The sequence below is a fragment of the Biomphalaria glabrata genome, chromosome 11 (assembly GCF_947242115.1).
Source record: "Biomphalaria glabrata chromosome 11, xgBioGlab47.1, whole genome shotgun sequence".
In the NCBI taxonomy this organism is placed as follows: domain Eukaryota; kingdom Metazoa; phylum Mollusca; class Gastropoda; family Planorbidae; genus Biomphalaria; species Biomphalaria glabrata.
The window spans coordinates 7,381,508-7,393,642 of NC_074721.1; the positions used below are offsets into that span (position 1 = coordinate 7,381,508).

The following is a 12,135-nucleotide window of genomic DNA, read 5'->3' on the forward strand; positions in this document are numbered from 1 at the left end:
AGGGAAGACAAAACTTGCAATCATGAGAGAGAAAAAATGTATAAAATTATTTTTTTTGCTTATTTAATTTTTAGATGTTCCGGCTTTCTCTGTCACCACTGAGCAATATCCCATCTTTAGAAAGTATGACGTCAAAGGCGGCCTCTCTCCTGGTACCTCTTACATGTTTAGAGTTGCAGCTGGCAATGACCAGGCCGGATATGGGCCAGCTAGCTCAGAACCTAGCAGTAAGATCAGCTTTTTGTTTTTTACTTGTAAGACGCCAGTAGGAGGAAACAAAAAAATTGAAAATACAAATATCTTTTAAAGTGTGTGTAAATAGTTTGTTCTGAAAAAGGAAATGCATGTAATAGACCCACTAAAACAACATGAGCTTCAATAAACACAATGATTTTATTCGTCTCTATTTATGTGCTTTACTCCAGCCACTTGTTCTCTAAAACTGACCTCCTTTTACACACAGTCCTGACACACTGCTGTTCACTCAACCATGTACACTCAAGGTCCACTGGTCATTTCATACACAGGCACACACACTGCACTACCAGCCACTCAAAACACATACACTTTACTATCACAATACAAAACAAAAGAAGATTAGATCTATAATGGGATATTTACACCTATCTGATGGCTTTGTACCAACATGATCTGTAATTCTATATGATTGTTATTGCGAAGCTTCTATCAAGTCATCTTGTTTGTCAGGTAACAATTTTGAACACATTATTTCTCCCACATCCTATTCTCGGATCAAGTTGAAATCTTCTACACTGGTCAATGGCTCTTAACAAACCATACATAAAAAAAAAAAATAACCAATTGGTTAATTTAATAGTGGTAATTGTTTAATTTTGTTGCATATCGAAAAAAGGAAATACATCTTACATCATGTTGGTAAATGGAGAAATATTTCCCTAGGTTAAGCTTTTTTTAAAAAAAAAAATTCATTTCGTGGCCCAACCATGGGGACACCACCATGAAAAAGTCATGGAAAGAAAACTCTTTGATTTCTGCAAGTCATACTAGAGTTACCCCACGTAACTTTAGAGTTAACAGAGAACGAGGCTTAGAAAAAAAAAGACTGTGGACGTATGCTACGGGTCGGCTTGTTATTTATATTTTGCTTGTGTTGTTTTTCTTAGAAATAGAAATATTGTTCTGTTTAGTTATAAAACAATGCAGTGTTATAGTGGTTAATATCACAAGGGTTATTTCTCTTTGCCTAGTCTTGTAATGACCCCGTCGTAAGTGTCTTGACCAAGATGACGTCATAATCAACAACATTCATGAAACGTACTCTCCAATCCAAGTGTTTGTAATTGTTATTATTAGTTTTATCTAAAAGTAAAATTGAAATTATTTAACTCTACCTGCTAGGATCATTGTTTCCATTTCATTTCCGTTGATATCGACCGTGTTTCTAAATACTTCTCTGAAGGCGTTCAGCATAGACCCAACCACCTGGGAAACAGAGGTACATGACAGAGCATCATGGCGTCGCGCTGTGAAAACTGGCGCACAGGTTGCTGAGGAAAAGAGAACAACGCTGGCAGAAAAGAAAAGCGCCAGAGAAGAAAAGCAAGGCCAATGACACTAGCTCCAGCTTGAATAACCTGTCAAGTGAGCAGCTGAACATTCCGGGCTCACATAGGACGCACAAGCCACACGAGGAGGCATAAAACCCCAGTGCAAAGCCCTCAGTCCTCGGATGACTAAAGTAATCACCATCAAACCACGATCTACGAACTATATAAATACTGCATTACTTATTCATGGGTTATTGATGCGAAAGAGAATCCTGAAAATTGATAACACATTATTTTTTTAACACCACCTACCGCGCAGGATATGAGTTCCCATCACACTCTGGCAACAATCCAAAAGATAGAAGTGGAAACTATGGAAATATTGAATGATGGGACAATTCTTAAAAAGCCAACGGAATCTGGGAGCACATGAAGAGGGCTGATCGCGCTTTTTCATGGTGAAGGCTGTCCAGGCCTTAGCAAGGTATTAAAGCACAGTGCAAGACAGGAGATTGACCCTTTAGCTCATATTTTGCTTGGCTATGGCCAAACATCGACTCACGTGCCCCCGCTGCGGGGGAGAAGAGGAAGTCGTGTCTCATATACTTTTTTGACTTACCCAGAATTGCTAATCTTCGTCTTGACAGGTCTGAAAACCACAATTTCTCGACTTGTATGGAGACATGGGCTAACACAACAGCAGGATTTCTGTCCATGTCTTTTGCAAAAAAGGATATGAACTTCTAATGCCCTCACTCAAATGGATTTTGATGCTGATTATTATGATTACTATGATTATTATTATTATGATTATGATTATTATTATAAGTATTATTATTATGTTAGAAATGAACGAGTAGTCATTCTCTGGCGCTGCCAGGGTCGAGTTTCGCTAAAGAGAAACAAAATTCATCGTAGTCCCTTTAACAGTTTCCACTGAGGAATTTTCTGGTGATGTGGCAGGTCTGCAGCAGTACCGCCTTCTGACAGGCAACGAAGATGTTTTTATTATTATTATTATTGTTATTATTATTATTCAACAGAATGGTACCACATGAATAATGCAGCTCCGGTGTTTGCCCCCTCCAACGTAGGAGGGGGAGGAGGGAGTGTTGGCCTACTGAGGATCACGTGGGATGTAAGTAAACTTTGTCTTTCAAATGACTTTCTTTTTTTGTCCATTTGAGCAGCTATTCACTATCCATGGCAGTAAATAAAATCAAGAACAGGCTGGAAAGACATAAATAGAGCAGTGAGATTCATAACAAACGAATATTCAGATTTGACTAGAGTAACTTTTTTAGTTAAATCACTAAATTTAGAAAGCCTTCAGGAAAGAAGATTCAAAAGTTAAGTAGCAATTATACATAAAACACTGAACCATAATCTTCAAATACAAAAACAAAATTTAATAAAATACTCAGAAAGACACAAAGATAAAGGCACATTCCTCGTTCCATATGCTAGGAAAAATTTGTACAAATGCTCCTTCTTCCCTAATGCTATTAGAGCATGGAATGGGCTGCCTGAGCTAGGAAGGAAAACCAGTGACTTGGCAGAATTTAAGTCATTGGTTAATATGAATGACAAAATGTATGACTAGTAGAACGTAATCATCTTCTTTTTTGAAGTAACGTCTGTATTATATAAGATATAAAAAATCTTAACCACATAGGGCACTGAGATCATTCGGCCATCATCTGTGTAGCAAGCCTCATTGTTGTAAGACTTTAAGAATTGTATAAATACATATGAAAACAAAACTTTCGTAAATAACGTGTTAACGATTTTTTTCTTCCATTTTAAATTTGTTATATTTTTGACTGTCCAAACAGTGAACTCAAACTCTGCCTATCTGGAAAAACTATTCTGTTTAGGAAACATCCAAACATATGATCATTTTTTGGGTCGTATCCCATGATGTGCGGGCTAGAGAGGCCGAGCACACCGGGTAAACTCTCTTATATAATAAATCTCTGTACCATATCAGCTGTCCAGGTGTCCGGCTAAAACGGCTATTGAGAAATGATGTGTGGATAGTGACATGTTTGTTGGGCTTTTTTTCCCCACCCCGCCAGTGCAAAGAATTCAATAAATCTAAACTCTTCGCCCGTAAGTTCCTATTGGGAAACATTAGCGATGCTCTTTAATATCACACTGGCTCTAAAAAAAAAAAAAAAGAAAACATCCATGATCTAACAAAATATTTGTTGTTGTGACGCCAAGAACTGCACGTTTTTAGAGACTTAGTTTTACAGAGAGTGTATAACATTGTAGAATAAGTGCTATTCAATTTTGAATATTTTGTATTCTATACATGTAGCCCCTGCCTAGAAGTCAGTGGGGAGCGCCGGACATCCGGTATATTGTGTATTACAGACGCCAACAAGAAGATAACAGTAACCGGAAATGGGAAATGGTAAGTTAGACAACAAAAAAATATTACAATTGCTTACTCACTAAAAGTAAAGTAAAGTTCCTCTTTCAAACCATGCGGTCTATAGGGCAGATGATTTAAATGTCATGTGTTTTCTATGGCCCACAGTCAACGAGGGTATCATTTGGCTAACAAACCGACCAACCGCTTTAGTTTCAGTAACTTATGTGGACTCAGAAGCGCCCTTAAGATCTCCAAATTAAAAATCTTAGTCTTCACAAGGATTCAACTTCAAACCCGGGACGCTCGGTTCAGAAGCTAAGCGCTTTACCCCTCAGACACCCTGCCTCTACTTACTCATTAACTTTGATTTGAATTATGACTTTAAGATGATTTGGACTTAGTGACTTAATAACATTAAATGTAAAAAACAAAAATACAAAAAAGTAGATCTAAATACTATCAATTGGTTATGGATCACCATTTCGAGATATAAAACTAATCACTCTTAGGGTTCATCGTTGGATTTTAGATGGACACGTTTTAGGCAAGCTAAATCTTAAACAACAAAAATACTAACGCAGGAAATTAAATTTAAAGAATGAAGAGAATTTTTGACTTATAATCTGAATAATTGTATGCCTAATGTTCCTCTTACATTGTTGGCTTATAACATTAATAATGATAAGGTCTTCGCCTCTGTTAATCTGTCGTCCGTTAAGCTGACCACAGTAAGATCGCATTCAGCCAGTGGCGAGGCTAGAGTGGAGGAGTTTTTTTTTCAAAATTTGAATATCGCTCCGGGCCCCCGCTTGAGAGGTGCTCCAAATGAGTGCACGAAATTTTAAAAAAATTAAATATTAAGCCAATGATGTTTTTATATAAATTAGTGACCATGTTGCATGTATTTCACCCATTAGACTTATTTATTTATTAAGTGAATGTTATGATGTCGCATGTCAAAATGCAGGGGCCCCTAAAGAGGCCAAGTACTTTGGATCCCCAAATCTCTTGCTTCGCCAATGCAATAGCATGTGGTTATCCCCAATGCAAAATAGATGTGGTTTGAATTCTTTTAAATGGTATCGAATGATAAGTAGTCTATGGCAAATATAAATTAATAAAATGTATAACTAATACAAACACCCGTGATTTTGTTTTTTCAGTCGGAACAACTGATGGTGTCAGAGTACCATGCCACAGTAGGGATTGAGTATTACTACACACCCTACGAGGTCAAAGTGCAAGCCATCAACAGCGTTGGACCTGGTCCTAACTCTACACTTACCATAGTCTACTCGGCTGAGGACAGTAAGTCTTTATTGAACCTTTTCTCTAAAAGTTAAAACTTAATTTAAAAAAACAACAAAACAATCAAAACTTATCTAAGGGAAGCCGCCTTACAATTGCTGCCTTATCTCTCATTACTGTAACATTTATCTCCCTTTTATGTATGTACCAAAAATTAATTAATTAAATCCCATGCTGATCTTAACATTGTAAAAAAAAAAAAAAAGCTTACAACATTTCGGCCACATCACAAGGTCCTCAGGGCTCGAAAAACTTTCTTTCTGGGAACATTAGCATTAAAAAGAAGAAGAGACAGACAGCGATGGCAAGATTACATACAATAATGGACAGGCCTGTCATTAAATGAAATTCTATCTAATGCAAAAGACAGAGAGAAATGGAGAAATGTAGTCATTATATCTTTTATGGTGCCCCAACTGTTCAACAGTCTACTCTAAGGGTTAGGTGGTGGGGGATTGTCTTTGAAAATGAATAATTATACAAAGTTTCTTCTTCATCCGTTGGATTTGTACTAGAGTTGATATAAGCTTTGTAGCAATGTTATACGAAGATCTTCATACTTAGGAGTGTAAGCAAATGACATTGTTTTAAAAACACAACAACATTAAAATGTTCACCTACTTCTTTGACTTTTATTTAATGTATATCGTCTATGCTCCAGTGCCATCCAATGTGATACCAATTTTTGAAACATTTGAGGTTCTCAATGGAACAGCCGCCATAGTCTTTTGGAAGCCCATTCCTAACACAAGGGAGGCAGCACGGGGTACAGTGTTTGCTTATCAGGTAGGATTACTGCTCTTGCCAACGTTATTCGTTATTCGTATTGTATGTCTATATATTCGTTTGAGTATGGGGATTATCTCATTCAAAATGTTCTTAAACTAAATCATTAAATATCATCATAATACGTATTAATTTTTTTTTGTTGAGTTTTTGAATTTTTTTTTGCTTAAGTAAGACTTGTGTAGTATGTTAATATTCAGCCATTGTTCTAGGTATTTATACTGCTAGCACTCATCTAGTAAACTTTGACATGCACAGAAACAGATGACTTCTACACCATCTTTCCTTTAAATCACGATGTCTGAAAGAAGAACTTTTCTTTTTTTTTTAAATTTTTTAAACACTCGTCTAATTATGAATTTCTAACAATTTTTATATATATCTTGTGAATATATTGTGGTCTTTAGGGCAGATGATGTAAAGATTATCTGTTTCTGTGGCCTACGGTTTACGAGGGTGTCATGTGGCCAGCACAACGACAAACCGCCTTTACTTTTCCCCAACTAATGTCAGGTACCCATCAGAGCTGGGTGGACTCAAAGGCGCTCAAAGATCCCGAAATTAAAAATCCCCGGTTCGGAATTCAAGCGCTTTACCGCTCTGCCACGGCGCCACTATTTGTACTTGTATTGTACTTGTATTGTACTTGTATTGTACTTGTATTGTACTTGTATTGTACTTGTATTGTACTTGTATTCTGGTTGTTTAGGTGAATTACTGGGAGGAGCCGACGACTCTATGTCTCGGACAGAATGAGAGAGAGGCTTTGTTTAACCGTTACTATGGCAACGCAAGCAGTGGGCTTCTGATAGGAATGGAGCCGGAAGGGCATTACTGCTTCAACTTTCAGTTCATCAACCACGCAGGCATGGGGCCCAAGACTGACAACTATAACTTCAATTTGAACTTGAGACGTAGGTCTCTTTTTACATTAATAATAATTATAACAATAACAATAATAAACCAGAAAATTCCTTAATGGACACTGATAAAGAGACTACAATGAGTTTTGTTTTCTCTTTAGCGAAACTCGACCCCTGGCAGCGCCAGAGAATGACTACTCATTCGTCAAATTTAACATAACGATAATAATTTAATGTATAGAGCGCTGTTAACAAACAAAATGTAGGCTCAAGGCGCTGTGATAACATTCTAACCATAATCACGAGAGATAAAATGAGAAACTAATCTAAAAAACGTTTTGAATGTAGTGTAGCTTTGTGTCTGTCGGTTTTCTTAAGCATAGAACTTATGAATACTTATTTAAATACACACTGTTACTAAAATATTTTTGAGGAGTTGATTTTGAAAATAATTCTACGTATAACTATGAACCATGAACAATTTCTGATTTACCTGAAGGCTGAAGTCACATTCCGAGTTTTGTTTTCATTCTTTGTGATACAAATAAATTAATATTTAATACGATGAAATCATAATTCATGAACTAAGGCGGTTATATTCCAATACACAGTGCAAAGGATCATGAACTATGTACAATTTCTTGCTAACGTTGACTGCTGGACAGTGTTATGTGGTCTGGACGCTGATCATTAACGTTTGTGTCTTGTGCGTTATTGTTCTAATTTAAAATTTAAAGAAAAAAAGTTTTGTAACAATTGGTGTCAGAGTTCAAATAATTTTTTTTTCTGTGTTTCTCAGCGCCTGCCTACTATCCCGAGTATGTGACTGTCATGTCCCATGGGAATGACAGCGTCAGAATCATGTGGCGAGGTGTGACAGTGAAACTAGGCGAGGAGACCAGGCAAGGATACAAGGTAGAAGTCAACACACTTCAAGAATGTGTCCTTTAACCTCACCTTTTGCCCTTTAACCTCATCTATTGCCTTTTAACCTCATCTATGGCCCTTTAACATCACATATTGTCTTTTAACCTTACATCAGGGACGGCATCAGAAATTGGAGACCCAGGCAAAATAAATATGGCGGCCCCAGCTAAACTGGCAAAAAAAATAATGAACAACAAAGATCTTCTAACTAATATAACAAGTCAAACAATTAGATTTAAACATTAGCCAATAAACATTGAGTCGTTGAAGAGACTTAGAGTTAGGCTAGTAGCTGTAGAGCCCTAGTGTTCTGCTATATTTGAGGTATGATACAAGTTTCGAAATTCTTTTTACTCCTAAACGAGGTCCCCCAACAATCGGAGGCCCTAGGCGGCTGCCTACTTGCATATGCCTAAAGCCGGCCCTGATCACACATTGTCCTTTAACTTTGCACCGAACAGCATATGTTTCTTCCATTGATCATTTAGTTGGTCCACTGGAAATGATTGTTTACTAGTTTCCTTTCATTTTGTTAACGCTTTGAATGTTCATTAAACTAAACCCCACTTACCCCTCAAACAAAAAAAATCCAGTCCTGAGTAATGTCAATACTTTGGTTTTATTTAATTAATTACCTAACATTTAGATTTACATTTTTTTTCATTAACTATAAAACTGTAAGTAAAATCTTGATCAGCGGTGGGCAACCTTTTTGCTGAGAGGGGCGCATACAAATTTGTTTTGGGTATGAGAGGCCGCATTTAATATGAATGTGTGTGTGTGTGAGTGTGTTTGTGTGAATGTTCAGTTTCCAAATCTTGAAGTAGTTCTCTGAACTGCCTTTTGTTACGAACCCCGAGCCATGATAAAGTTGATCCCTATGGTCAATAACATGCTTAATAATCGATGCAGCTTTGCACAAACTTTCCTGGTTATGGTTGGACTTGAGATGCACGTTTGAAAATAAAACTTTAATTACGAACGTTTCTAAAACAAACTAGAAGATGAATGTCATGTTTTGAACGGTGAAACTGGACGTCGAAGTTTGTTTTCTTTATCACACTTCGTGGTCAAGCAGTGTCCTGTTTTGCACTGTGAACCAAGAGTGTTTTTTTTTAAAAAGTAAAACGACATCACCAAACGAAAAAAAAAATTTTATATATGGGAAGCGTGGTCGAGAGACTAAGTTTAGTTTTTCAATTAAATTAAAATATTCTTCTGATGAGTTGTACATAATTTTGCAAATCGATAGCAACCTAGCAGCTCATGACAGCTCATAGGGTTAAATTAATGAAGGTTTGTTGTAAGTTTAGAAAAATATGGAATTATTCTGTGTATGTCTGGTCATGAGTTAATTGTCCTAAAATCAATACTACATATTCTTTGGGTTTATAGAAATTGTTTAAATATTCTTTTTGCTCCATGTTTGCTTCTGTTGTTTAAGTGTGGTCTATCTTGCAGGCGATGTGGTGGGACGCCAGGGAAGACATCCGATCAGCAAAAATTTCAGTTTTTCCAGGCGCAACGCCAACTGGTGTGCTCCATGGCGTGGAGCGGAATATCGTGTACAAGGTCAGGGTTCAAGGCTACGGCATCGGAGGCGATGGTAGAAAGAGTCCACCAGCTTACTTTACACTAGGTAAAGGCAACACTATATACTTAAAACTAGGCTAATATACAAAATCCTTGAAAAAAAACAACAACAAAGCTTATCTAATGGGAAAGAACTCCGACCTTAAACTATATCTTTCAATAATGTATTTTCCCCTTGTTGTATATCAAACGAAATAATTACCAATAATTAATGGATCAATTGAGTATTTTTGTTTATTGATTCATGTTTTTTTAGGCGCAATAATTAAACGTTTTAAGTATCAACTTCATCAGAGAATGCTGGGAGGGAGAAAAAGTCTTAACAATTATTTAGGGGGATTAAACCCAACAAATAATGTAGTTTTAGTTTCCATTGTTGATCTTGCACAAATAGTTGAATTACCAGTAGTTAATTGTATAATTGGTTACATTTTTCAATTGATTCATGTCTTGTCTATATCAGTAAATAATTGCGCAAAGTTTCAACTTGACCCAAGAATAGGTGCGGGAGAAATAACACTTTTTTACAAGAGTGATTTGATATAATCTTTGTAATAAAAAATGCTTCAATGGGCCTCATTCACCAATTGTAAACAAACAACATTTAGTCACGTGATACTATTGATAAAACAACCAACAAAAAACTGTCACGTGATAGCCATTGTGTATTAAAATTAGATCGTAATTTGTATAGAAGAGTTAGAGAATCAAGTGGCTAAATGTTGCTTGTTTACGATTGGTGAATGAGGTCCATTATGGCTAAAGTGGAAAATAACCCCTGAAACTATTGTATTTCCAAAATTCCATCTGGTTACCTCCCTTACCAATTCTCTTTTTGAATGAAAGTACCTGGCTTTAAAATTTCTTGACATAATTTCTACAGTGAAACCTTCTCGGCCTTCATTTAAGAGCGCAATGTTTTGTTTAAATTGCATAGAAATGTGATGATCTAATTATGTTATGTGTAAGCCTACTGATTGAATTGTCTATTGATGTGGTTTTCAGAAGGATCTATTTTATTCAACCCAGAGACCGAAGATATCATGAACTCTTCTCTGCCATTAAAGTCATCTGCATTTTTGTTACTGTTGACATCTGTCATTTGTGCCATAAGATTCATCTTAGTAAACTGACATTTCTTATTGTTTATGTCTTGTCATGAGCAATATTTTAAGTGACTTTTAAAAAGTCAAACTTTTTGTTGTACACTTTTGTTGCCTTGCTTGTTTTACCTAAATATGAATTTCTTAAGATTATTTGGGTAGAAGTACAATTTTTTTCTAGTTAAAAATTGTTAATACATTCTCGAGTTTTGTACATTATATGTGAATGTATTTATCTAAAATTCATTTTAAGTACCTATCCTGACTCAAAATGAAAAGTTTATTTGGCTTACTGAAATCCATAAGATTCCTTAAAAAGAAAAGTAGCCATTTCAAACCTCTCGGTCTATGGGGGCTGATGATGAAAAACACATGCATTTCTATGGCCAAAGTTTAACTAAAAAGTCATTTGGCCAACTCAACGACCTAACGACACTTAAAAGCTGTGTGGACTCTGGGCCGCTCTGAAATCCAGACACACAATCCAGTCTTCACTGGGACTCGAACTCCAGAAAACTCAGTTCGGAGGCAGAGCGCTTAATTAACCTCTTGCCCCCACACCCCGTAGTCATTCCAATACACACTTGTATAAGACTAAGTTGTGTGTGTCATGTTGTAGCGCTTATGATTTGAGAAATTAATGAACAGCATGCCGAAACCAACAATATCAAGTGCAGTAACTCTTGTAGACACTCAGAATGTCAGGATGAGGGTGGACCTATATTTTTTGTCTCATTACGTTTTGTACTTTGCCTAACTACATTGTAGCAATAAATACTTAACGTGAACCCGATTCATTCTCAAACTTAACATGTTCTGAAAGGCATCAATATATGCACATCCTATGGCACACCATTTGTGGGCTGGATTATATGGTAATACCTGGGGGTCATTTTCGAAACTCTGCCCAGCCCTGACGTTTGTAAATATTCACAATATCACGAACATTGTACAAGGTATGTGCTTGATATTGAACAAAACATTTATTACGTAATTTAAGTCTTTTAATTTCAATCGTTTTTGTGATGTTTGCGAAATATTTAGGTTCTCACCTACCCATCAATTTTAATTTGAATATTGTATAATATTGTTGTATATTTTAATATTTTGTGTTTAACTTTGAACGCAGTTGTGATAATCATTATATCATACTTTGTATATGCTACATACAATTCATTTCATATTCTGAATACTGATTTAAAAATTCCATTTGTACCTAGGCATTGGGTTCCAACACTGACTAAATACTCAGTGGTGGAAGTTTATTCTTTTGAACAAACTTATTATCGATGTTTAACCTTTTACATTGTCATTATGTTACATATCAAAATAAATATGATATTTTAATTCATTTATTAAACATACGAATTAGCGCTGTTGTGTACATGCGTGTGTGTTAGATTGTGTGTTTCTATATACTTTGAGTGCTATGCAGACGTCTTATGTATCTCTGAGATATCATTTTTATTAAGCGTTATACAGATATCTTTTTAAGCGTTATGTAGATATCTTTTTAAGCGTTATACAGATATCTTTTTAAGCGTTATACAGATATCTTTTTAAGCGTTATACAGATATCTTTTTAAGCGTTATACAGATATCTTTTTAAGCGTTATGTAGATATCTTTTTAAGCGTTATGTAGATA

General features: G+C 35.9%; 1 protein-coding gene across 3 annotated transcripts in view; it reads left to right on the forward strand.

The window, feature by feature from the left end:
* LOC106062526 (contactin-like) overlaps positions 1 to 11,840 on the forward strand; it is a 134,948-nt gene extending 123,108 nt beyond the window's left edge. For all 3 annotated transcript variants that reach the window (XM_056003767.1, XM_056003768.1, XM_056003769.1), the window contains 9 exons: positions 75 to 227; positions 2,573 to 2,667; positions 3,853 to 3,948; positions 5,073 to 5,217; positions 5,879 to 6,003; positions 6,713 to 6,917; positions 7,666 to 7,781; positions 9,255 to 9,432; positions 10,392 to 11,840. In XM_056003767.1, the coding sequence (XP_055859742.1) occupies positions 75 to 227; positions 2,573 to 2,667; positions 3,853 to 3,948; positions 5,073 to 5,217; positions 5,879 to 6,003; positions 6,713 to 6,917; positions 7,666 to 7,781; positions 9,255 to 9,432; positions 10,392 to 10,519 (1,241 nt within the window). In that variant the 3' untranslated portion in view covers positions 10,520 to 11,840. The remainder of the gene's footprint in view (positions 1 to 74; positions 228 to 2,572; positions 2,668 to 3,852; positions 3,949 to 5,072; positions 5,218 to 5,878; positions 6,004 to 6,712; positions 6,918 to 7,665; positions 7,782 to 9,254; positions 9,433 to 10,391) is intronic.
* The last annotated feature ends 295 nt before the right edge of the window (positions 11,841 to 12,135 follow it).